General features: G+C 33.0%; 3 protein-coding genes across 4 annotated transcripts; 1 reads left to right on the top strand and 2 right to left on the bottom strand.

Annotated features, from left to right (window-relative positions):
• Window positions 1-5333: 5333 nt before the first annotated feature.
• LOC18031545 (probably inactive leucine-rich repeat receptor-like protein kinase At5g06940) lies at window positions 5334-8583 on the bottom strand. The gene is made up of 2 exons (XM_006421408.2): window positions 6083-8583; window positions 5334-5834 (listed from the first exon to the last, which is right to left on the bottom strand). Exons 1-2 carry the CDS (start codon window positions 8382-8384, stop codon window positions 5464-5466), a joined length of 2673 nt encoding a protein of 890 aa, XP_006421471.1. The 5' UTR covers window positions 8385-8583; the 3' UTR covers window positions 5334-5463.
• Window positions 8584-15276: 6693 nt separating this feature from the next.
• On the bottom strand, window positions 15277-17764 carry LOC18032159 (zinc finger A20 and AN1 domain-containing stress-associated protein 8). Of its 2 annotated transcripts, XM_006421405.2 has the most exons (3): window positions 17478-17764; window positions 17333-17374; window positions 15277-16149 (listed from the first exon to the last, which is right to left on the bottom strand). In XM_006421405.2, exon 3 carries the CDS (start codon window positions 16135-16137, stop codon window positions 15622-15624), a length of 516 nt encoding a protein of 171 aa, XP_006421468.1. In that variant the 5' UTR covers window positions 16138-16149; window positions 17333-17374; window positions 17478-17764; the 3' UTR covers window positions 15277-15621. The 2 variants fall into 2 exon arrangements, with proteins under 2 accessions (XP_006421468.1, XP_006421469.1); XM_006421406.2 differs by having other exon boundaries at window positions 17333-17764.
• A 5959-nt stretch (window positions 17765-23723) lies between these two features.
• Window positions 23724-26480, top strand: LOC18031264 (chaperone protein dnaJ 6). Its single transcript, XM_006421402.2, has 8 exons — window positions 23724-24072; window positions 24713-24811; window positions 24890-24991; window positions 25303-25362; window positions 25457-25563; window positions 25644-25726; window positions 25978-26068; window positions 26175-26480. The coding sequence occupies exons 1-8, from the start codon at window positions 23974-23976 to the stop codon at window positions 26380-26382; spliced, it is 849 nt and encodes a 282-aa protein (XP_006421465.1). The 5' UTR covers window positions 23724-23973; the 3' UTR covers window positions 26383-26480.
• Window positions 26481-26580: the final 100 nt, after the last annotated feature.

The following is a 26580-nucleotide window of genomic DNA, read 5'->3' as shown; positions in this document are numbered from 1 at the left end:
TAAATACATACATAATTAATTTATAGTCTATGACTTGAAGGAAGCAATCGTAATTTTTAAAATACCATTATCATCAGCATGATGAATTGATAAATATCACCACTGATTGTACAGAGAAAATGTACTAAAATTAAATAAAATTGTACATACCTCAGCTAGTAGGCTAGGACAAGGATCTGCTCTCCGTCACTCCCCAAATTCAAACCCTAATAATCTGAAATTGAGAAGAAATCACATAAAAAAGAAAGAGGAAAAAAAAGGAAGCTACTTATTTCATCAATGTGCATGCAAGATATATAATTAAATTAGTTCAGAAAATTAAGAAAAACTTAATTAACAAATTAAACTAAGGAATTTACAGATCACTTCACTGCTAATTAACCAGACCAGCTTGAAATCTTCTGCAACCGGCTTAATCTATCTGTGTTCTCCAAATGTTATTTGTTTGTGAGTTGTATCATTACAAATATAAAAAGTGTGATTTTTAGAAGAGTCTTAAAGTGATAACAAGAGACTGATTGTGATAACCATAATTAGTTTTATTTTTTTCTTTTTGATAAGCTTAACCAAAATTAGTTTAATTGCATTAAATTATACAATTAAATTAACTCGCCAAAGCAAAATCAGGGGCCCACAACATTTCATCTTTGTAGTAATAAATATATAATAAAAATATAATACACACTGCTCAAAGTTGGTATAAATTGAAAACTTCCACTACGAAGACTGGGGCTATTCAAATCCGTCATTTTTATCTCATCAAACTATAGTTAAGTTTTGTATAAAAATCTGAAATTAACTATTTTATAGTGTACCAATTGACCTTTGGTCCAATGAGAGAAGCCTTACACTTACAATATTGAGTGCAAGGGTTCGAGCTTTCATAAGAGCATTATGGAGGTTAGTTTTAGTTCTTCCTCAATTATCAATTAATTAAGTGGAGACAGTCTCTCCCTTACGAAATATGAGTGGAGCAGTCAACCCTCGAATATTAGAGAGGGTTTAAAATATCTGGACATATACTTCAGTGTGTCAATGTATGATGGTGGTCCCAATTATATAGTATGATTGTAAATATTAATTGTAATGTCTGATGTAATGTCAGTAATATCTCTGTACAACAGACTTTAAAAAAAAACTATTTTATAGTGTTACACAGTGAGTGCTAGTTAGTTTAGTTGATAAAATATTAAAATCACTTAAATATATATATATATAGAGGTGGGAATAGGGTTACCAAAGTGGGAGAAAAAAATAGATTTATTTTACCACACTAAATCCCGAAACTACCCCTATAACCACCATCTAGTTTACCCAGCACTGCAACAGTAATTAACCTCTTTGCCCCAACCGAAATCTTTAATAAACCAAGCCAAATCTCTTCATGAATCCACTGCTGCAATCAACTAAAAAATTTCCTTCGCATTGAAAAGTTATCTGGGTAAAATATTTTAGGAGAAGTAATTTATAAGCCTCTGATCATATTATTTATTGAACAAGGCTAGCTCCGTATAGACACAAATTTCTCTGTTTGTGCAAAATTTTCGAGCCTCGAAAACTGAGAAAATCACTTCTGCGGGCTGTAACCGAAAAATAAAAACCAAAAAAAAAAAAAAGGTTCAAGAAAAGCTCAAAGTTTTGGTGATCCAGAGTAAAACCCATTTAACTTTCAAAATGTTCTTATAACTACAGAAATTAAAAGGAAAACAATCATGGAGTTCTCATTATCTGGGTTTACAGTAAATTCTCATATTCTTTTTGTCCTTGAAGTAATTTTATTTACTATAAAATAGTAATCAATAAAATATTATAACGAGTAGGTATGACAATGGGGTGGAGTGAGGGTTGGGAAACCCATCCCATTCCCTATCCCATTTCCCAATAAATTTAGTAGGGTGGGGATGGAGAATTCCTATGTGGGGAATTATATTTCCATCTCCATCCCATTCCTTATTTATATATTTTATAGTAGGTATACATATATGATTTTAGTAAATTAAAAATTAGAAACTTAAAATAAAATCATCACCATATTATAAAGTATTTTAATTATTTTAAAAAAATCTCTAAAAGTTTGAAACAATATCTTAAAATGATATCAAAACTAAAAAATATTTAAAGATAACAGCACTTTAAAAGAGAAAAGAAAACATAATAATGTTTTAGAGTTGAAAAAGAATTATATTGTAGAGTTTTCTTTTATTCATAACATGTTTATATTACATAAAATTTAAAAAATTATTAATTGACATTATAGTTGATAAAATAAAAATTATTAAATAAGAATTAAAAACATATTTATATATAATGGAGGTTAGGGTGGGAAGTACAAAACCAAACCCCCACACATTAAGAATTTGAGGATTATTTTTCCCAAATTTTCCAAAAATTATTTAAAATTTTCCCCATTTGAGGTGGGGTTCTATGAAGCCCCAAACCCGTGGAGGATTTTGCCATCCCTATCACAACTTAACATGTGCAATTTCATACAGTTACAAATATATTGACTACTATAAGAAATTTGCTATTGCCATTAGTGGACAAACTCCAGGGCCTGTACTTTCCGCAGCTCTGGGTGATACAATTATTATCAATGTTTGTGTGTGTAAACAAATAATATAAAACTTTAAAGATTTTATTTATAGAAGGCTCCAAAAATCCTATCATTAACATTTATATATATTGAACGAGCACTGACACGTATACTACTTAACGAGCACTAACACGTTTACTGAATAAAACAATTAAGTTAGAATTATAGCAAATTAAGTATGTGTGTGTGTGTAGAGATAGAGAGAGAGAGAGAGGAAGGGAGGGAGAGAAAGTGTGTGGAAATATACATATATATATACAAACAAAGATACATACATACATACATACATACATACATACATACATACATACATACATACATACATACATACATACATACATACATACATACATACATACATACATACATACATACATATATATATATATATATATATATATATATATATATATATATATATATATATACATATCGACTACTAGATTTTAAATTTCCTGTAGTTCGATCCTGGACTCACCGAGTTATATTATAACTAGACATTTTTATATTTGGGAGTAATAATACTTTTAAGTCGTGTTAAATTTTTGGCGCCGTTGCTGGAGATTTTCTAAATTTTGTGTCCATTTGTCTTTATTTATTTATTAATTATTATTATTATTATTATTATTATTTTGTTAGTTTCTTTCTTCGTCATTTTATTTCATTCTCTATTTATGAAACTTCAGTTAGCGCCCCTCTTTTCTTAAAATTTTAACATTATCCATAAAATTTGTTAAAAACTTCATTTTAGCCCACAAATGTTTGCTAATCAGTCCCTAAAACTGAATTGGAACTTGGATCTTTGGACTTTGCCTTATTTGTTGGACTTTTGGACTTTGTGGACATAACGGACATGGACTTAGACATTTAAAATAGCAATTAAGATGCAATAATTGAAATTTAATTGGCTAGTAAATTTTAAAAATTAAAAAAAAAACACATTTTTTTCTTTCTTTAAATTTATGAAATTCACTTTTCTACCCTTTTTAATTTAATTTAATTTAACTTAATTTAATATTTTATATTTAATAAAATAAAATAAATAATATTATATTTATTTGAATAATATTATTATATTTATTTTAAAAATAATAGTACTATATTTATTTAATATTAATAATTAATAATAATAAATAGTTTATTCTAAGAAAATATTAATTTTGTACTAAATAATATTATATTATTATTTTATATAATAATAAATTTAATATAATTATATTAAATAAAATAAAATAATGTTTCATTTTATATTTACCCTCTTTTTATTAAATTTACTATAAATTTAATAAATATTTAAATAATATTATATTTATTTAAATAATATTATTATATATAACTAAATAATCATTTGGTTTGATTCTAAGTCTAAATTACTTAAAAATAATATTATTATATTAATAGAGAATTAATAATATTACTATAAACCATCTTTATTTGAAAATATAATAGTATTATATTTATTTAAAAATAATAGTATTATATTTATTTAAAAATATTAGTATTATATTTATTTAATATTAATAATTAATACTAATAAATAGTTTATTCTAAGAAAATATTAATTTCATACTATGTTAATAGTAAAAATATTTCATTTATATTGCCCTTATCAATAATTTTTAATTTATATAATTAAAATTAAAATTAATAAAAAAATTTGATGTTCATAATTAAGAATATTAATCATTATTATAAATTTACAAATATAATAAAATAAATGTTTATTCATTAAATATATTTTTTATTAACTTTGTAATTAAAAAACTATAATTCTTTAAATAAGCATAAAATTATAATTTGAAACTATTTACTCCCAATCCAAGACAAAGTAAACACATAAATTGAATTCTGATTTCCATTTCATGCTTCTATTTTAGTATAAGTAAACAACATACTCCTACTCCCACTCCACACTCCAAATCCTAAAATTCCCACTCTTAAGGATTCCCACTACAATCCAAAAAATAAACACTACCTTAGATATGACTGACATTGGAGTTGATTATTCTTCAGAGCACGAAGATAATCAAACCTTGCACAATCTTCATGAACAGCCCAAAACCCTTAGAGACTTCACACATTCTACTAGATTAGGGTCACCGTCATGCATAATTTTTCCTCCTAATGCATCACGTTTTAATTTCAAACATAGTATCATCCAACTTCTAACTACTTTTCATGATTTTGAGTTTGAAAATCTATGTATGCATTTGAGAGAATTTGAGAAAGTTTGTAACACCTCTACTGATTAAAATTGTAGCATGAACATAATCAAGCTTAAGTTTTCTCTTTCTCACTAAAAGATAAAGCTAAAACTTGGCTACAAAATCTTATATCATGATCTATCAGAACTTGGAATGAAATGCAAGCACAATTTTTGAAAAAATTGTTTCCACCCCACAAAATAAATTCTTTCAAAAGACAAATCACCACTTTTACTAAAAATTTAGGAGAAACTTTTTACCAATATTGGGATAGGTATAAAGAGCTACTTAACATTTGCCCACACCATCGTTTTGAAACATGGAGATTAATGTCTTAATTTTGTAAGTGTATCACAACTCTAAACCGGTTGTGCTACTAAAAATCGAGTGGCCACCGGGCGTAGAAGACCTATGTGATTACTGATGCATCTCGAACTCTTAACAGGGACAATGTCATGGGCAATATCTAGATGACATGAACAAGCGGCAATAATAAAATACACTGTAACATTCTTGCATTGCTATTGATCAAAATTCCAAAACAATTTTCGTGAAGGACAGAGAAAGCCATGCCCAAGAACATTCAAATAATGTAAAATCAAGTTGGATTTACATACAAGGCAAACCAAAAAAAAATAAAAATGAGGCAGTATTTTAGTGCATTGTTCACAGAGGAATTGAGTGCTCCTGCGAACTAGAGAGCTCGATACTCAGAAGACTAGTCCTTGTGCTGAGGGAATGAAGTGCTTTCACTACTTCAAACATTGATGGTCGTTTTTCAGGCATCACAGAAGTGCAGCGCAGAGCGATTTCCAGTGCTCCAAGCATCTGTTGCTGATAACAGTTCGCTATCTTGGGGTCTAGAACTTGGATTGCCCCATTGGTTATGTTGATTTTTCTACGAACCCACTTCACAACGTCAAGAGACTCTGCTGGCTCAGCTTGCTCAGCTTGTCGGCCAGTTATGAGCTCTAATAACACAACACCGAAGCTGTATGCATCCATCTGTTCAGTTGCTTTCTTACTGTATCCATATTCTGCAAGCAAAAAGAAAATTTAGTAATGTTGCCATTTCAGTTTAGTCCCCTGCCTATTTAGGAATGGCTAGTTTAGAAGTAACAGTGAGTTATCTAATATATTTAATAGCAACCTAAGTTTTCCTATAAGCCTTCAAATTCGTCTGTTACATACATTCACATTAAAAATACAGCAATTGATACAACAATGTTGGAAGAAATGATGCATAACGAGTTGAAAAAGAATATGTATGAGATCTTAATTATACCTGGTGCATTGTAACAGGAGAGTGCATATTCTGAAGACATGGTTGATTGAAATGCAGCTTCTCCCACAATTCGGTCAAGAGCAAAATCTGTGAGCTTTGGTTCAAAATCAGCATCCAGGAGAATATTTTTGGACTTTACGTTTCTATGAAGTAAATGTGGAACATAATCCTTGTGAAGGTATGCCAATCCCTGAGCAACCCCAATGGCAATTTTCAATCTAATACTCCACTGCAACTGAAAATCCTGCCTGCAAATCAAATCGCCTAAGCTCCCCATTTGTAGAAATTCGTATATCAGAAAGATTGATTCATCCGAATGAAAAAACCCCAGAACTTTAACAATGTTCTTATGCCTGATCTTGGCTAACGTCTTCACCTCAGTCTTCAAAGTTTTCGAAGATTGGCATCCAAAATTGACCAGCTTCTTAACAGCAATTAGCTCGCCACTTGGTAGGCTTAAAATGTAAACTCTACCAAAAGGTCCAGCATTTCCCGCAGCACTTTTCTCGTCCATCCCAATCACCAAATCATGTTCAGTGACTCTGAGTGGATAAAAGAACAGTGAGCGCCAAACACCTGCTTGAGATTTCTTCTTGGAATATCGATGAAACACAAAAAACCCAGCAGCAACCATCATAATTCCAACAGCAAGTGCTAGAGAAATCATCACACATGCCAATGCTGTGAGGCCAGAAGTACGATGTTTTGGCTGATTTTCGTCGCAAGAATTTGACAACCCAGGGCCACAAAGTCCAGGATTCCCTTGCAAGTACGATGCTGGGAGACCTGAGATCAAGGAGTAGGGGACTCTACCAGATAGTTTGTTGAAGGATACATTAAACAGGGCAAGCTTCAAGTTCTGAAGCCCCTGCGGGATTGGACCTGTCAGATTGTTATCCGACAGATCAAGGTAGGTTAGCACAGGCAATTCAGCTAGGGATGGGGGGATTTCTCCGGTAAGACTATTGTCTGCTAATGACAATGAGACTAGTTTCCTACACTTTTTCAGCTCTGGAATTTGACCCGAAATTGAATTTTGGGAGAGATTAATGATACTCATGACAGGGGAATCACAAAAGTTTGGAGGAAGTGAACCATAGAAACTATTCTGAGAGGCAGAGAATCTGTATAAGCTCTTAACTGACCCAAGACCCTGAGGGATGCTACTAGTGAATCTATTGTTATCAATTTGAACTTGCTCCAGTTGAGCAGCCATAGATATTGAATCTGGTATTGCTCCGGAAAATCTATTGCTTTCAGCTCTGATGAGCTTAATCCTAGGTAGTGACCATAATTTATCAGGGAAATCACCAGAAAAACCATTGTCTTGAACCTGGAACCTCTCGAGATTCAAGCATTCATTAATGGAACCGGGGATTGAACCATTGAAAAAATTTTTATGGAGACTAAGGTTTACAAGGCCATTTGCTGTGCAAATACCATTTGGGAATGAACCTGAAAGCTTGTTCTGAGAAACATCAAAAGACACTAATTTCAACAGAGAAGAGCCAAGGGATTGAGGAACCTCACCGGTCAGATTATTCTGTGAAAGGTCCAAAATGGACAAACTTTGCAACCCCACAAAAGAATCAGGAATCACCCCATGAAAACCAGAACTTTGCAGAAACAGCTGCTCAAGCTTCTCAAGCTTGCCAATATCACTAGGAATTTCACTCATCAAATATGCATTTTGTGACAAATCAAGAACAACAAGCTCACTAAAATTCCCAAAAACAAAAGGCACACTACCCGAAAGCAAGTTGCTTCCCAAGTTGAGAACCTGAAGATTCACCAATGAGCCGATGCTCTCTGGGATCTTTCCTTCAATATGGTTTCTGCTCAAATCAAGAACTTTCAAAGAACCAAACTGAGAAATCTGATCTGGGATAGTACCCCAAATGAGATTATTACTAAGATTCAAAGTCTCCAAAGAGCTACACTGAGAAAGATGTAAAGGTATAGGCTGGTTAAAGAGATTGTCAGCAAGGTTCAAGTTACTGAGTCTAGAAAGCTCACATACTGAAGATGAGATTTCACCAGAAAGATTCAGACTTTGAAGATTGATGGAAGCAACAGTAAGCGAAGCTGTGGCAGTAGTAACACAAGTGACCCCAGTCCAGTTACAGTAGTGAATGTTCGAAGTATTAGACCAGGTTGAAAGAGAGTTCTTGGAGTCATCAATGGAGGCCTTGAAGGAAAGAAGGGTATCTTTTTCAGTTGAAGCAGAAGTGAAAGCGAAGAATGTTAAGCATACAAGAAGGTGGAGGCAAAGAAATGAAAGTGGGGAGGAGGCCGTAGCCATTGTCACTGAAGGAGACTGAGAGAGTGCTTTGTGTTGATTTGTTTTCAATCTTTTTAATATATCAGTAGATCAAAGTGAGACTTTATGAGAGATCGACTGTAACGCAGAGCATCTACACAGAGCTACAAAACAGTCATAATGACTTTTGTTGATGAAGATTTCATAGAGAAAAGAAAAATATTACAGCAAAGTTACAGGAAATCAGCTGAAAATAAACTAAAGCACGTAAATATTATATGTAGACACCATTGTCACAAGATTATTAAAAAAATAATAAATTAATGTCCTATTTTTGTCACATTATAAGCTTGAAAATGGACAATGCATATGGTCAATTAATGGGTTCAAAAGGTACAGGCATTGATATGGGCAATGTTTTTTGGACCTTATACTACATGATCAACACAGCATGTTTCTGAAGAATTACTACTGTAATTTTGATTCTCAATAATAATAATAATAATTATAATAGTACTGTAATTTTGAAAAGAAAGCTGAGAATTTAACCTCTTTATGACTTTCCTTGCTTGTGGGCTCAACGTTAAACTTTTTTACTTTTTCCGTGAAATACAAAAAGATAATACGATTTGACCTCCCAACAACCATAGACAAGTCTTTTTTTTTTGGCTATTTAAAATTCAATAGGTTTTACTTATTTTTACTTTATTTCATAGTACTAATATGTTCAGATGAAAAGATTTTGACAAAAACATTATAAATTTGATCGAGTTCCTTTATTTGTGTTCATTTAATTTTTTTTTTCAGTTAAGGGTTTTTTTTTTTTTAATTCTATTATGTGTGTGTTGACCTGTTTGTGCAGCCTTATGGTAATAAACAAAAATGAGAATCAATTTTTATGATATTATTAAGAAAGTGGTAAAAGTCTGAAAGTCAAGACTTCGAAAGAAAAAAATAATAATAATAATTATAACAAAAATAGACAAAATGCAAAACTCGAAAAGTTCTCGTGAGCTAGTGATAGTGACGACAAAAAGATTCTGAAGAGACCAGACAAGACTTCCCTTGGCACGTGTCCACATCACGAGAGAATACGATTATTTTTTGTAATTTAATATCTATATATATAGATTGATAATTATAGAATGCGGAGAGATTTAGAGAAAGATGCGGTCGCCGTCTGATCAAGAGGCTGATTGGATATGATGAAAGTGAATGACCACCCGGCTTCGGCGCCGGGAGGTTCCAGGGAGGGATGAGATCAGTGGTTGCCACATTTTCTTGATTCCAACGGTGAAGATCTAATCAAACTTGGTGGGGGGCCACCAAGGAGTTAACTGAGAAATTTATAACGATGTCGTGATCATTCCAAACAAATCAAAAGGCTATAAATATATAGCCTACGTTGGACCACACCATACGCAATTCATAATTCACTCCAATTATAAGGGTGCATTTTTCTTTTTTCTTAAAAGAAACAACTTGGAAATTTAATTGGAAATCTTCAATCAACAGGATCATGATGTAGTTGGTATATTTTATCACAATTTTAAAAACAATAACCCAATATAGTATATGAATATGATGAATTGATGATGGTGCCTTATAACCTATGGTTACTGTACTTTCACAATTTAGACACCATTAGATGATAATAAAAAAAAAAGTCAACAATAATCAACAAATTCTTATTATTTAACGGTGCCCAAATTGTGAGGAACAATACTCTTTGAGTGTCGTAATCATAACATTACTATAAAGATAGTCTAAATATTTCTTCAAAGATAAAAAAAAAAACAGTTAAGTAAATCAGATCCATTGTAATAACTTTAGATTTGTTTGGAATGATCTAAAAATTTATCATCAAACTATTGGACGGTCTTCTCGTAAAAGCGTGTGAAAGAAGAGTAAAATTCTATTGAGTGTAATAATTATACAAGCATGCCCAGTCAAAGAAAAATTACTATGAGATTTGTGAAAATAAAGTAGTTACTTTCCCTCGTGCTAAATACATTATTGGATTCAATTTTTTGCTCATCTTATATAAACTTTTACCATACTCCCTTTTATTCAAATCTTCTCATAATCATTATAGGCCGAGGGGGGGTGTATCAAATTGTAGTTCATAATCACAAGTAATTTAATTTGAAAAACCAATTAACATTTTCTTAATTACTTTTAAATGAATCAAGGCATGCCCTATTGCCCAAAATTGATTGTGTTTTGTAAAGGGCAAAAATTGATTTTGGGGGGGGGGGCGTAGTTACTGAGTCCGTACAAAAAAAAAAAAAACAAAGCGTAGTTGGTGGGGAAAACAAAAAATGTCAAATTTAATGCTTTTTGGCAAGAATGCTAGTTGACTTTTCAGACAACCAAGAAATTTAAATTTTTGACTTTTACTGTATAAGTGGAAAATGAAGGACAGCCATTATTGCAGCCTCCTGTCAAAAAATCTATACAAAATTTTGGCCTCATGTCAGCCATAAATAAAAAACAATCAAAGAAAGAAGGCAAGAAAGAAAGAAAGAAAGAAAGGTATCCTAAGAATCTTCTTTACACTTCACACAGCCTGCTTTTATTTTTTTTTAACTTCCAATGACAAATTTCAGGCATGGTTATTGGACTTTAAAATGGGTACACTTTACATATGCTTTTCAATAAAAAGTTTCATGTGAAAAGAACCATCCAAGACCAAGAATAGCTTATCATGTTTCTAAAATGTGATTTGTTGTGAGAGCAGGTTTAGGGATGACAAAATTTCGGGCTCACGTCGGGTTTAGTAAAGTTTAGGTCCGTTTTTTATTATTATTTTATTTGTGGTTAAATTGGACTTTAAAAGTTATGATTAAATGATTTAAAATTTTAAATATATATTATGGGTGGGGTGGACTAAATATATGTTAAATATTATATTTTAAATAAAATAATATTTATTTTCTAAAATTTTTTAAAGTATTTTTTGAGCTCGAGCTTCACCTAAAAAACCGACCTGACCCATGATACTCGAGCTCAGGCTGAATTTTTCTACCATCCCTAAGTAAGTTTCCTCTTAGATTCGAGGTTGTGGTGGTTCTTCTTCCTCAAGTCTATGGTAGTTTTGATATTTTATTTGTGTTGGAAATTATTTTCTAGATGCAGATCTAAAAAATTACTAGACTTAGAATAACCCCATCATTATGCAAAGTTAGAAGAGTAGTTAGAGCCCACTGAAAAAGAATAATTTCTTCCTGTACACCTTACCAGTGAGTGAGTGAACTACTCCTTGTGCTGATGAATTTCCTAGGTGTTCTGTGCTGTTATATTGTTGGCTGAGTAATGAAATTATTATTATTATTTTGAAAGGACGAAATTATTATTTTGCACAAAAGTATTCCATCTATGATATGAACACCAATTGTGGGTAATGTCAAAGAAACTATCATACACACTCACAAAGTCAAAAATAACATGGTAGCCCATAAGTTCCTTATTATTACCATGCAGAAATTGAACAGTTTGTTTACCGTGAACAGCAGCAAATTAACTTTGCCTACTTAAAATTTACGACCAAAAAATGATACTAGCTAGAAATTGATGGGACTAAAGTTTAATATGTCAACCATATAGAAAAAAAAAAAAAAGGTGTCCAAACCTCGAAAGCATCCACACTTCAATACTTTATCGTTTAATCAATAATCACTATTTTACTAAAATTTATACAAACAATATGAGGCCAGAATGATTATTGTCATATACAATAATAACACAAGATAAGGTTAGTTGATGCAATTCAATTTGTTGCTTTCTAAAAATTTTCTACTCGTATTCACGAGTCAACTTTTAATATCAAATGAGAAAAAGGGGACTGAATTTGAAGCATCCAAGGGCGTTGTTTCTGTGTGTTTTGCCTTTGGGTCCAAAGTGCATATGATAATATATATTTTAAAGTCAATAATGAATTGTTTTATGTTTTGGTGTATGCGCGCTAGTTGTTTGTGCTGCAATATTCCCTAGATAAAGAAGCCCTCAAGTCCCAACAAAAATTTTGAGGCAGCCCTTTTTGTCTTCAATTTTGATGATCATGATTCATGATTTGGTGGGTGGTGGTGGTGGTGAGTGAGTGAGTGAAAGTTGGCCGGCAATGCCCCAATTGGCATTATCAAAATTTTCACTTAATTGCAATGAAGAAAGCTATATACATAAAGAACAATAATAATAATAACTACAATGATACACATTATTTACTTTTGAGGATTACATTGCTTTCTGCAGACGGTGCGCTGTGTGGGGGAGAACAGCCGGCCACCTTCCTCAACAAATCTTCCTTGCTAGTTGCTGGCTCGCTTTCTTCATTATATCATCCTTTGGCTTTTATTATTGTCCTTTCACCGTTAATTTTAACCCTTGATTTCCACAAATGCAATATATGAGTTTAAAAAAAGAAATACAAAAATCTTATTGCTCAACAATGCACGTTAATCTTACGTTATGAATAAAGTCACTTAGCTTGTCATAACCCAACACAGACCTGATAAGATATTATCTGCTTTGGACTTAATAAAATCCGCACGATTTTGTTCCTGGAGCGCCTATATACCCCAAAATACATCTTGTCAATTAAGGTGTGGATCACCCTTTATAAACCCAGCATGTGTGTTTGTCGATGTGGGATTCACTTAGGGTGTTACATACACCCCCTTAGGGACTTAGCATCCTCGTTGAGGTTTTTCCCACCATTGTTCAAGAGGACACACGGAGCTGCGTTGATACCATCTGTCATGACCAAACCCAAACTTGCCAAGATATTATCCACTTTGGGCCTTAACAAGACCCGCACAGTTTTATTTATGGAATGCTCGTACACCCTAAAAATTTTGGGAAGTTTGGACTGGGTCATGACATGGCTTTATTTTTTTGTTCGAAATTTGAATAGATTTAAGAATCAAAATACAAATGTCCAAATGATATATTTGTTATTATTTTTCTAATATCTAAAATGTAAATGGTCTTTTTTTATAAATAAAAAAATTCTTAAACATAATATTTGACATTTACATCTTTATAAGTAAAAAAATAATTAAATTTTATAATTTACGAAATAAATATATTTAATAGAAATATTTTTAAATATAATATTTATTTCTCATTCAAATAAAAATCACAAAAATTCACTTTTTTCTATTTAAATGTAAATATCTGAAATTCAAACATAAGTAAACAAAAAGACAAACTAATTTATAAAAGTATCTAAAATTAATAGAACTTATCGACTTTAAATATTTAGCAAAAAAAATCTTCAAATGCATTTAAAATTTCTACTAAGATGACAAAAAAGTCAGACCTGATTTTTAATCCAATTGACCCGACTCATAATTTTCGGGCTTTGAACCAAATTTAAAAGTCAAGAATCAGACTCAAGCATATATATTAAAGCCCAGTTAAATTCAAGTCAAGATTCAGACCCTACATACTCCAACTCCACCGGCCCAACTCTGAACTTAAAAAAAATAAATAGTTAATATTTATTAATAGTAACTATTTATTAATAGTGATGAACCATAATGATATGACTTTAAATAATTAAAACAAAACATATTTTAGGATATGAAAGTCACTTAGCCAACAAGTTTTCCCCCCGAAATTTGAATAGATGTAAAATCTAAAAATATCCATATGCAAATGTCTAAATGATATACTTATAAATCTTATTACTCTAAATATAAATAATAACTTATTTATTTTTATAAATAAAGAACATTTTAAACATAATTATTTGATATTTATGTTTTATAAGAAAAAAGAAGAATTAAATTTTATAATTTAAGAAATAAATATATTTAATATATTTTTTAAACATATAATATTTACTTCTCATTTAATTAAAATAAAAAAATTCACCTTTTTATTAAATTTAAATATAAAAAAAATCAAACATAAGTAAATAAAAGAGACAAACAAATAGATTTACAAAAATATCTAAAATTAATAAAACTTTAGATATTCAACAAATAAATCCTTGAAGTGCGTCTGAGATTGCCAAAAGGCCCATAAATCTAATATGTTCTCAAATTGCGTTTATTTTCACTTATAATCCACAAATTTTTTATTTAATTTTCCAAGTTGTAGCTCAGAAATACACGTGGTAAACATAGAAACATAAATAAACAACATCCATCGAGAGAGACTAACGTTGACACCTGAACCTCTAACCTCTCTCTCAGCTCCTTTGTATTGTACACAGCGTATCCAAAGACACAAAAATTATCTGGTAAGTGGTAACAATCTCACAACACACAATGAATAACAGCTTTAATGGCTCCGGTTCATAGCAAGAGAGGCACGAGGGATTTAGCCTGTCCTCCTCAGAACTAATTAAATTTAATGTTATATCTCAACAAATTCTTTATAGGCAAGGTGAACACCGCATACAATTCAACACATTTCCTGTTCATCAAAAATAGTGAAAAGCTGGAAGAGTCCTCGGAAACAAGGTAATGGCATTACTAACGAGGTCAAGAACATTCATGATATTGATGTTAATATGGTATTATAACCATAAATATATGTAAATCAGCAAGGAGTCATAGAGTCAGAACAATGATTCTCAGTAGAAAGCAACTATTCATGCAATGCGTGATATTTTAGGAGGAGAAGACAATATCACCAAACTGCTAGAAGAAGATAATAAGTACTGAACCAGATGGCAGTAGATTAGCTTCAAAGATGCACCTAGTGCCGCAAATAAATATCTGTTTATGAAACAGAAAAATGCACATCAACCATAGAGCAATAACAAAAAGCATTCAGATATGGATACAACAACAGCGAGAGATAACTGAATCTAACTGAAAGTAGTGAGAAGAAAACATCAGTCGCAATCAGTGCAAAGCTCATACTTAAGGAGGATAAGGTGAGAACATAGACAGCAGAAGGATAAAAGTAGTAATACAAGAAATGGCAGGAGAATAGTTGATAGATGTTTCGATGCACTGCAAATACCGATTTTTTTTTCCCTCATTTACTACTACAAAGAAATGCATACCAACCAGAAGCAATATTACAAATTAACCACAAAGTTGTCCATCAAAACCAGGCACAAATAGAGACTTACACACTGGAGCCAACAAGGGAATCCTTGCCAATCAGCAAGGAATATAACTGCAATGATGTCCTGAAAATCATGACCTGAAACCATTTATACCAATAAAGGACATCTAACCAGACAAGAAACCAACTTATATCATGCGTGCCTAAAAAGAAAAGCATCATATTCTTTGCATAAACCTTCAGTTCATCACTTCTAGATTTTGTCAAGTTTCTCCGCCTTCACGACAGGGTTGGCTTTAGCAATTGCTTCCCGAGCAGCAGTCCTATAATCAAACGGACAGCCATGCTTGTCAGAGTATCGGTGAACTGCACAGAAGAGGTTCCCACATCTGCAATTGAACCCTGTCAAACCGACACGTTTATTGCAAGTTGTACACCTTTTAGGGCCTTCCTTTGCTTTCACTCCTGCGAAGCCAAAGGAAGAACCACTAGATGGTTCCATGGAGAATTTCTTTATCTCAACTGGTCCCACTTGTAGATCCACGCTGCCAGCAATGATGGGCTCCTTGCCAGTCCCACCGGAGCTGCCATGCACAATGCTCCCAATAGATGAAGCTGCTAGTTGGGCCTGTTCCTGATTAAGGATCATGGCCTTGTGGCACTTGGAACACATATTCATGGTAGCAGCACTTCCGAAGAAGCCACAATTGTTGACGCAAAGAATGGGGCCTTCTGGAGCTTGGCATCCAGTTTCATCATGTGATTCCATCTTTTCTACCTCCTGCCAGGAAATCATCTTATCATCTATATTACTACATACAACTACTAAACCATACAAATGATTCAGCCACCAGCTCAATATCAATCAATATAATCCCATACAAAAATTGAACAAACTCACAGACCATGATGCATTCAAGAAAACTAACAAAACAAATACAAAATATGGACAAAGAAAAAGGAAAGAACTTAATCTGCACAAAACAACTTCAATCAATGCCACTAATCACTATAACTAGTCAATTCACTGCAATGCATCATGATTGACTAAGCATAGGAAAAGAGTGCTCTATGATATTAAAAAAAAAGAAATGACCAGGATACCTTAGGTTAAGACTTAAGGGTGACATTTACAGAACCTAAATCAGCGGCTATCAGCCAGGAGAGGACGTAAGAGCTTAATAGAGTTAATTGCTAAAAGGGATACAAGCATATATCATACATAACACAGTTAATCTATAATATTCATCCTCAAAAGTTCAAAATGGAATGAAAAAAAAATCATAAAACAATAGTAGGTAGATGGCTCGAATGCATTCACTCGTTATTCAATTGGGTACTGGTTTCAATAATATCCAAGAAACTACAAAATACCTACACAAGTATTCATGTTCACATCCAGAAGGACTTAGAGTTCATAAATGAAAATATTTCTAGGACTCGGGAAAACTCTGTTATCCATCAGTAAGCTTGCAGGTTGTGCGCCTACAAATCATCAATCTCGTGACAGCACAAAAATTAAATTTACCATGGTCGAAACTGGTATAGCAAGTGAACATAACACTATAAATTTCAAACGAATCTGAAACAGATATGAATTGTTTTCACTTTGCACAAATCCCCTAACCCACAATATTTGAAACAGATACAAAAACCAATTAAAAAAAAAGAAACAAGTAAACACATACGAAAGGAATTATAATCTCGACCAATTAACCCAAAATTCAGGATGGTTTCACAGAGCACAACCCCAACTTCTCATTTTGCCTCACACTTCAAAACTTTGAAGCAATCAAAGTTTCTATTTTGAAGCCATAATCAGAAATCATCAAAAACCTAGCACAAAAATTGAGAAAAAAATCTCATTTTTAACCAACTACTATGTAAACTAAACTATAATTCCAACTAAATAATTAAATAAATAAGCAAACTCCCATAAATAAATAAATAAAGAAAACCCTCACCTATTCGTCCGATCTTGATTTACAAAATCGAACCGAATTAATCTGTAAAAAAAAATTCCCCAAAAATCAGTTTCAAAAATCAAGGTTTTGATCAACCGACAAGACTGAAACTAATCGACGTCGTTTTATGGACGTGAAAGCTTGCCTTCAATCGAAGAGATAATCGTAGGTAATAATATTGAAAAAGAAAAAAAAAAGTGAGGCCAAGCAAAAATAAAAAAGAAAAGAGACAGAGAGAGAGAGAGAGAGAGACGGGGCGTTTTATTTTTTTTAAAATTTTCTTCCAAGTTCTCTCTCTCGCTACGGCTTTGCTCTATTTAAGACGACGCTTCCACTTTTTCATCACCAACGAGAGCTTTCCACCGAGTCGGTGATGCTTAACTCATGCCCTGGATGCAGTTTCTATTTGCTGCTTTGCCATTCGCGCTTGATTTCGTGGCTGACTTGGGTTGGTTAACCCGCTCTGTTGTTGCGGGGCATCTTGCGCTGGGCTGGGCCTGGGTAGGTTTCTGGTGGCACTGCTGTCGGTATGTGAGGTCCAATTTGTCCAAGTATGACCAGACCAGTTGGTGTATATGCTTAAAATGGATAAACTTTGGATCCGTTCTTGTTTTATATAAATCTCAGGGGTGTATATGAAAGTAAGTTTGTTAAGTGACAGGAGATAGGCAAGTGAAGCAAAATACAAATAAATTTTTTTAGTACGAGTTTATATTATTCGATAGTACTGTTTACCATATGGACGGTTGTTTTCGAATTATTGTGAGATGTTGTCGTATGTGATTTGATAAAAATCATTATTGATATTAATAAAATATTTTTAGTTAATTTACGTTTATTTATCTAGGAAAATGATTGAATGCTTATTCCATTCAAGAAACTCTTTAACCAGGCCACAAAAATTTGATCATGATATTATTTTTAGAAATGAAACGTTATCTAAAAATAGGTTTAAAGCTCTTTCTTGAGGTAGACTTAGCTAACTAATGTAATGCTTAATTCCTAGCTTTTCTTTCGCACCTATAACCTTAATAATTACTGTTTGGCGGGCTGTATTTATCATCGACATTGGAATTTGGAGCCTTCATGTTATTGCGATGTTTTGGGGTTATAATGTTGGTTAGGGGTGGGCATTTTACCCGATCCGACCCGACCCGATAAATTTCGGATTCGGGTTGGATCGGGTCGGGATTGAAACCCGATCGGATTAAGAATTACAAACTCGATCGGGTTGTGATCGGTTCGGGTCAAACCCGACCCGATCCGAATACCCGATCGGGTTGCAAAAAAAAAAAAAAAAACCTAAGCTAACACTGCACACAGCACACAGCACACACACATACACTGCACACACACAAGCTGCACATCACACACACTGACACACACGCTGCACACACACGCTGTACACAGTCACTCAACAATTCACATTCACAAATTCACTCACAAACCTAACACACACACGCTGTCAGCCACACACCACCATCACAAGTTCACAACTTCACAAATCACAAGTTCACTGTCAAGCTCAAACACAAACAAGGCAGCAGCAAGTCCGCAACCAGCCACCACAAGACTCACACACACCAGTCCACGATCTGTTGCTGCCAACTAAAGTCGCGACCAGCTGCTACCAAGTCAAACCCGTCCAGCCGTGAGCCGTGAACCATCCGCATCTCTGCGATCTGCTGCTGCCAACTCCCAAGTGAAGCCGCGATCTACTGCCAAGTGAAATCGCGTCCAATCGTGAGCCGTGGCAACTGATCTGTTGCTTGAAGGCCGAATCCTCACAACCCGACCCGACTTTCTCCCCACCCAAACCCGATTTTGAAGCTTTCCATTTCCAGTTTCCACTTTCAAGCTTCAACTTTTTTCAAGTTTCCTAAGTCGTTTCATGGTATATATATACTATATAATTAATTAATTATATATGCTTAATTTTTTATTATGTAATTCAGTAATTGGTTATTATTTAATTGTTGTAATTAACTAATTATGTATTTATAAATATTAGTAATAAAATCAAGGAAATTTTGTTAATTATTGAGTTCTTCAGAATTTTTTTTTTCACATATAAAAAGGAATTGTTGATTGGTGGGTTTTGTTTTTATTTCATTGATTGTTATCGTTTGCTCTCTTTAGCGAATAGACCATAATAGTCAAGCATAAAGGACATATGAAAATGGTGTTAGCTAGCAAATAAGAAAAATTTTGTTAATTGATAATAATTGAAATAATATTAATTGAAATTTGTTAATAATTGATTTTTTATGAATAAATTAGCACACTAGGTAGATTAAATATTAAAATTAAGTATTATGTTGTATATATTTTATAATTATAATGTGTTATGTGATTATGTGCACTTGTGCAGTAGCTTCAAGCTTTCAACCCTAAAAAAATTAATAAATTCAATTAATATTTTATTGTTTGTTAATCATCCGTTAAGTTGTTAAGTACAAGTAACTTGGACTTGAAATTAAAGGATTTAATTTATAATAAGAAATAAGACATAAATAGACAAATAATATCATATTATTATGGGGAATGGGTAATTGGATATTATAAATTAATTAATTAATCATGAATTTCTTACTTTTTTTATGGAGCATGAACAACTTGAATTGAAATTACTAATTTTTGTTTATGGATTATGTTAATAATATTTCTGTGCTTTGATTTTTGAATTAATGATTATTAATTATTATTTTGAATATTCAGATGCTTGGACACTCAAGATCGAATTCGATGAGTGACGATGAAGACCAAAGCGTACAAATGGAAGGAACCCATAGAGGAAAGGAAAAGGCGAAGCGGAAAAGACCGCCAATGAAGAAAAGATTGGCAGTATGGAATCATTTCACTTTACTCGAAGATAATCCAAACAAATGTATGTGCAACTATTGTGGTAAGCAATATCAATGTCATTTAAGGCTTGATAGGATTACAAATATGACAAGGCATATAAAGACATGTGAATCATACAAGACATTTCGGGCACAACAAAGTGAAAGTCAACAAAATTTAACATCTGAGGGCGGCAAAGAAAATGCAAGTAATTTGGTTTTGGGTAAAGGATGGAGTCAAGACGCGTGTCGAAGGGCAGTAACTAAAATTATTATTATGGGTGAGTTGCCGCTCAATTTTGTAGACAACAAAGGATTTAAATATTTCTGCAGTGTAGCTATCCCGCAGTTCGTTATGTCATCTCGAAGAACTATTGGTAGAGATGTTATGGAGTTATTTTTGGAGGAAAAAGGCAATGTTGAAGAGTTTGATTTGCAACAACAAGTAGCGAGTGTCTTTTACAACTGATTTATGGACTTCTGTTCAAAACATGAGCTACATGGTGATTACAGCTCATTTTATTGATAGTGATTGGTGTTTGAATATGAGGATTATTAGTTTTAGCGCAATCGAAGATCATAGAGGGAAGTTGATTGGTAAAAAGATTGTGGCTTGCTTACAAAATTGGAGGATAGAGAGGTTGTTTGCAATAACTGTTAATAATGCCACTGCAAATGATATTGATGTTGGTTATGTCACTATGCAGTTGCTTAGTTAGAGGAATGATGATGCGCTTGTATTGGTGGGACAATATATGCATGTACGTTGTTGTGCACATATTTTAAATTTGATTGTTGTTTCAGGATTGAGAGAGTTGCATGCTAGTGTTACCGTTATTCGGAATGCAGTGAAGTACGTGAGATCCTCCAGCATGAGGCTGCGGACATTTAAACAATGTGCTGAGCAGGTGAATTGTCCAAAATGAATTGTTGTTTTGGATTGTCTTACCAGGTGGAATTCCACTTATTTGATGTTGATGACTGCGTTGAAATTTCAAGCAGCATTTGATAGAATGGTAGAAGTTGATAAACCTTATGAGGCATACTTTGCTGAGAAAGAAAATAATGTTAGAAGGGTGGGCCCACTTGGATCGGAGGACTGGGAGAGTGCTGAACGAATTGTGAAGTTTTTGAAGTATTTTATGATGCCACATTATTGTTTTATACCTCTTTGAGTGTGACTTCTAATCTTTATTATGATACTATTGGCTTAATTGAGAGTTCATTGACTGCACTGCAAGAAAGTAAAGATCCTTAGGTATCCTCTATGGCTTATAGTATGAGGGAAAATTTTGATAAGTATTGGGAGTTCACAGGAAAGATAAACAAAATGTTGATTATTTCCTCTATTCTTAATCCACAAGCGAAAATGGATTTTGCTAAATATATTTTTGAGATCATTTTTGGCAATGATAGTTTGATGGTTGAACAAATGACCAAATCAGTAAAGGACTTGTTGAATGAGTTTTATGATGCATATAGTGCATTCTCCGCTAATTCCACACCATCGATGTATGGTGAGAGTGGTCTTAGTGGCAGCTATGGAGGTACAAATTTTTCTCAATGTTTTACAACTGAGGCTAATTTGGTGGATGTTGCTGGTGGTGAATGTGATGACGCTTTTCAAGTTGCTCGCCCTTTCCTTGGATATGCTAGGAAGGTTTCTGTTCAGAATGAGAGTAGAAGAGTAGTATCTGAGGTGCAAAGATACTTGAAGGACCCAATTGAAGATTCCAGCAATCTTAAACTTAATGTTTTGCTTTGGTGGAGGGTGAATGGATCGATGTATCCAATTCTTGAGAAAATTGCAAGAGATGTCCTTGTTGTTCCTATTTCCACAGTGGCATCTGAGTCTACCTTTAGCATCGGGCGTCGTATTATTGATCAGTATAGGAGTTCTTTAACCCCGGTTATGGTTGAGGCATTGATATGCACTGAAAATTGGTTGCAGTCTAAACTTTTTGCCAATCCCGTCTATAACCTCTAAGAAGATATCAAGGAGCAAATGTTTCATATGGAATTATAAGAAGGTAATGTTTTTAATTTTTTATCATACATTAAATACATAATATATTTAAAATGCATTATAACTTTATATAGAACATCTACATGCAGTCATGCACTTGAGTTACTAATTTTTTTTTTTTTAGATTTTATAGAGCTTATAAGATCGCAAGCTTCGACAGTGGAAGCGATGAACGCCGACATTGGTGTTATGGATGTTTGAAAGGTAACTTTTAATATATATTATTATTCATAATTTGATATTATAGTACTATTAGTATTTGGTTGTAATTTAAGCTATAATTATAGTTGTTATAGTTTTACATTTTAAGTCTAATTTGTAATTGTTTTAGTTAGACAAGTTGAAGTTGATAGAATGTTATTATTGTCTAGTATTATTATTAACTTGATTTGGTGATGAATGCCATAAAATAAGCATGATATAATAGAAATATATAATCAAGTGTGTGTAGTGAAAAATTTGGTAAACATATATATTTATTTGTAATTATAAATTTATAATGATATAATAGAAATTAGAAAGATTGTAACACCCCTTTAGTTTAATTAAAGATATGAATTGGATTTATTTATTTGTGTTTGTGTTTGATGTGTAACCTTATGAATTTGGTTTATTTGCTCAATTTTTTATATGAATTGAGTTTGTTCATTTGGAAGGTGGCTTAAAGAAAATATTTATTGTACATTTCCTTAATCTTTCTCTAGGCAATCGGCACTTGAACTTGGAGTTCAAAAATTTGAATTTAGAACTTGTCAAAGTGCTTGTATGGAGCCATGGAGGAACCAAGATGGAGGAACCAAAAAAGCTTATTTAGTTTTAATGTTTGAACTTTGAACTTTGTGATTTATGTTTCTAAAAAATTTAATTTTGTGACTTTGTGAGTTTGTGTTTCAAACTTTTAAAGACTAATATTTAGAAATTGTGCTTTGGACTTTGTAAGTTTGTATTAATTTTAACTTTTATTTTGGATTTTGTTGGTTGAGCAAATAATAGTCCTAATCCTACCCTCCAAGCCAATAGGCAAATAATCATATTGTAGCATTTTAACTTTATTCATTTAATTTAATAACATTTTCTTTTCTTTTTTTCAGTTGAAAATTAGTAAAAATGACTACAATTAAGAAAAATGTCTTAAAACTATCATAAAAACTACAAAAATAGGAAAAAAAAGGGCTCAAAATTACATTAACCAAATTTGACCCAACCCGATTTCAACCGACCTGAACATAGTTCAGGTCGGTTCAGGTCGGGTCAATAATTCCGGTTATGTCGGATTGATTCTTATCTAATCCGAACAACCCAAAACCCGATCGGGTTGACCCGAACCCGATTTTGCCTACCCATTGTTGGTGACAGGCGAGGTCGAAATAAGCAAAGGGTGTATATCCAGACAAGCTCAAACTTCAGATCCGGTTACGGGTTGTTCAAACCTCAGGGGTAAGTGTGAAATTTTCTGGACATCACTCTTATCATATGCAGCGCGAACTATGATATGTTTCAATCTCATTCAACACATCAAGTAGACACCCACGGTACGCCCTAACTTAACTGGCCCCATCTCTTGTCGACGATGTGATTATTCCAATTTTTTATCAAAAGCTACTATACAGTAGCACACACCTGATCATTCCGGCGGGAAAAGAGCCGAAATGGCGGGAATAAATCGGAGACGAAAATTTTATTCAGCGCCAATACTACCACTGGTATAAGAACCCCAACCCTTTACTTCTTTCACTTTGGAAAGCAAAGTAAAGAAATTTATAAGGGGTAAAATGGGAAAGCAGAAGAAATCTAGGGTTTCGCATGAAGAAGAAGAACTAAATCAGGAGAATCTGAATCGATCTTCTTCAAATGATAAGGACCTTTATGAGGTATCATTGTTCTTTTGGGCGTTTTATGTTAATATTTTTTAATAGGGAGTTTAATTTGTTAAATTAGTCGTACTTTAGTATCAAGGGTTTATTGTACTGTACTTGTGATGCTGCAATAAAAATTAGGGTTTTATTTCATATTATTAGTGTAAAATTCATTGCCTTCGTCACTTAGCACAGCCAAGTTCTGATGTGTTTTGTGAATTGGCTTAAATGCAAGGATTTGTTTTCTGACTGGAATTCTTTTTTTTTTCAATAAATATATTTGTCTTTTACAAGGCAATGGCATTTGGTTTGTTCTTGATGATCATTTACCCCTATAAATGTACTCTCAACTGTGTTGCTTGTATGCCTTTAGACTCTCATTTTCAGTTTTCAAGCTTTCGTGTAGAATATCAAATTGCTTTGGAGAAGCATGTGTATTCTGTAACATGCACGGTAAACTTTAATAGTCTCAACTAATTAATTTGGTTGGCTTTGTAGTGATTATGATTCCAAGAATTTGAATGCTTTCATCGAGCTATTGTAAACTTATGCACCCCACTTACCACCCATCTCCTTCCAATTTCCTGTTGTGTTGGGTTTGCATCCTCTTCTGAAGTAAACCGAGATAAATCTAATACGGATGCTCTGCTTGCAGGTTCTTGGTGTTGAAAGGACAGCATCTCAACAGGAAATAAAGAAAGCATACTATAAATTGGCCTTACGACTCCATCCAGATAAAAATCCTGGTGATGAGGTAAGGAGAAAACTTAGTTACCTGCATGGCCGGTCATTTTTATTCTCTGTTGTGATCTATTTTATCTTCTTTGAACAGGAGGCGAAGGAGAAATTTCAACAACTACAAAAGGTCATTTCAATTCTTGGTGATGAAGAAAAACGGGCTCTTTATGACCAGACCGGTTGTGTCTATGATGCTGTGAGTGTTGAGAGAACTATTTGTTTTCTAGTAATTTTATTTAGATAAATTAAAGTCTAGGGCTAATAGAAATTCCATGGTGATGAAAAATATTTCATTTGCACTATATGGTCTTAAGGAATCCATCCTTTACAGTTCCCTTTTTATTGACCAACTTATACCTGGTAAAAAATTGGCAATCATAACTATATGCGAGAGATTGGGCTTGAATGATATTCTTTCTTAAAATTTGGAATATTCACTTTCAGTTTTTTTATCTTTTCAACTGTTGCTGCATTTTGTGTCTCATTTTGATCCTTTTTGCTGGTCAGGACCTGGCTGGGGATGTTGTTCAAAATTTGAAAGAGTTTGTTGGAGCCATGTACAAAAAGGTTAGATGCTTTAATCATGAAAATTTTGAATTAATGCCTTGTATTATTCTTCTTTTCCATTCCATTTACTTGACAGCTGATATACGGATTGCAGGTCACTGAGGCTGATATTGAAGAGTTTGAGGCAAACTACAGGGGATCTGATTCAGAGAAGAAAGATTTGATTGATCTGTATAAGAAGTGCAAGGGGAATATGAACAGGTTAAAGAGCTATGTGTTTCTTTTCCCTCCTTGGACTTGCCTATTTAAGTTTGATGGCTTAAAAATTCTCTCTGCCACAGGCTTTTCTGTTCAATGCTTTGTTCGGACCAGAAACTTGATTCACACCGTTTCAAGGATATTCTTGACGAGACAATTGCTGCAGGTAAATGTTCGTATCACTTTTTGCTTATATACCCAAAAAGTTTAGTGTTCTAGACCTCAGAAGTTTCAAGTTCTGCCTCTGAACTAGGTTAATTGCAACTTAAGTGGACAACCAAGACTTTAAAAGATAATTGATTGTTCCACGTTAGAGGGCCACCTTATAGAATAAGAATATTCAAATTTGTTTTATGTTCTGGATTATCTCAAACTTGTGAGATCTCCAATACTGATCTCTCTTTCTCACTTGTATAGGAGAACTGAAAGCAACTAAAACCTACCAAAAATGGGCCAAAAAAGTATCCGAAACAAAACCACCTACCCGTCCTTTAAAAAGGAAAGCAAAGTGAGTTTTTACTGGCCTGTCTCTTTTCTACTAATACTTTATTATCCTCTTTTGACAAACTCATATGATATGAAATATATTGTGGCCATGTTTTCATCTTTTACAGATCCAATAAACAATCAGAATCAGATCTATATGCAGTTATATCTCAACGCCGAAGTGACAGGAAAGACCGGTTTGATTCTATGTTCTCATCACTAGTGTCTAAATATGGCGGTGCTGCTGCAGGTTCAGAGCCTACAGATGAAGAATTTGAGGCTGCACAGAAGAAAATAGAAAACCGCAGAGCCTCTAAAAAATCAAGAAGGAAGTAACTTTGCTCAAGGATTTGATTTAACTGTACAAATCTTTATCCTACTATTAGTCTGCGAATCTCTTCTATCATTCAAGTTTAAAGTTCTAATTGATTTCATGTCAACTGTCAGCCTTTTAATGTATGCTTAATTATAGACCCAAAAAATTAAAATTACATATGTCAAGTCTGGTTACATTGATTAGTGCAGGGACTTGAA

The sequence above is a fragment of the Citrus clementina genome, unplaced genomic scaffold, assembly GCF_000493195.1.
Source record: "Citrus clementina cultivar Clemenules unplaced genomic scaffold, Citrus_clementina_v1.0 scaffold_9, whole genome shotgun sequence".
Taxonomy (NCBI): domain Eukaryota; kingdom Viridiplantae; phylum Streptophyta; class Magnoliopsida; order Sapindales; family Rutaceae; genus Citrus; species Citrus x clementina.
The sequence above is the reverse complement of the archived record's forward strand: the minus strand, read 5'-3'. Positions and strand labels throughout refer to the sequence as shown.

What these genes read in the sequence shown, in the direction of transcription:
- LOC18031545 (XM_006421408.2), bottom strand. Translation starts at nt 8,384, where the DNA reads ATGGCTACGGCCTCCTCCCCACTTTCATTTCTTTGCCTCCACCTTCTT. An exon ending in CTCCTGTTACAATGCACCAG is followed by an intron (nt 5,835 to 6,082) that starts GTATAATTAAGA and finishes TTTTGCTTGCAG; the next exon opens with AATATGGATACAGTAAGAAA.
- LOC18032159 (XM_006421406.2), bottom strand. Translation starts at nt 16,137, where the DNA reads ATGGAATCACATGATGAAACTGGATGCCAAGCTCCAGAAGGCCCCATT.
- LOC18031264 (XM_006421402.2), top strand. Translation starts at nt 23,974, where the DNA reads ATGGGAAAGCAGAAGAAATCTAGGGTTTCGCATGAAGAAGAAGAACTA. An exon ending in TGCAAGGGGAATATGAACAG is followed by an intron (nt 25,564 to 25,643) that starts GTTAAAGAGCTA and finishes TCTCTGCCACAG; the next exon opens with GCTTTTCTGTTCAATGCTTT. An exon ending in TGACGAGACAATTGCTGCAG is followed by an intron (nt 25,727 to 25,977) that starts GTAAATGTTCGT and finishes TCACTTGTATAG; the next exon opens with GAGAACTGAAAGCAACTAAA.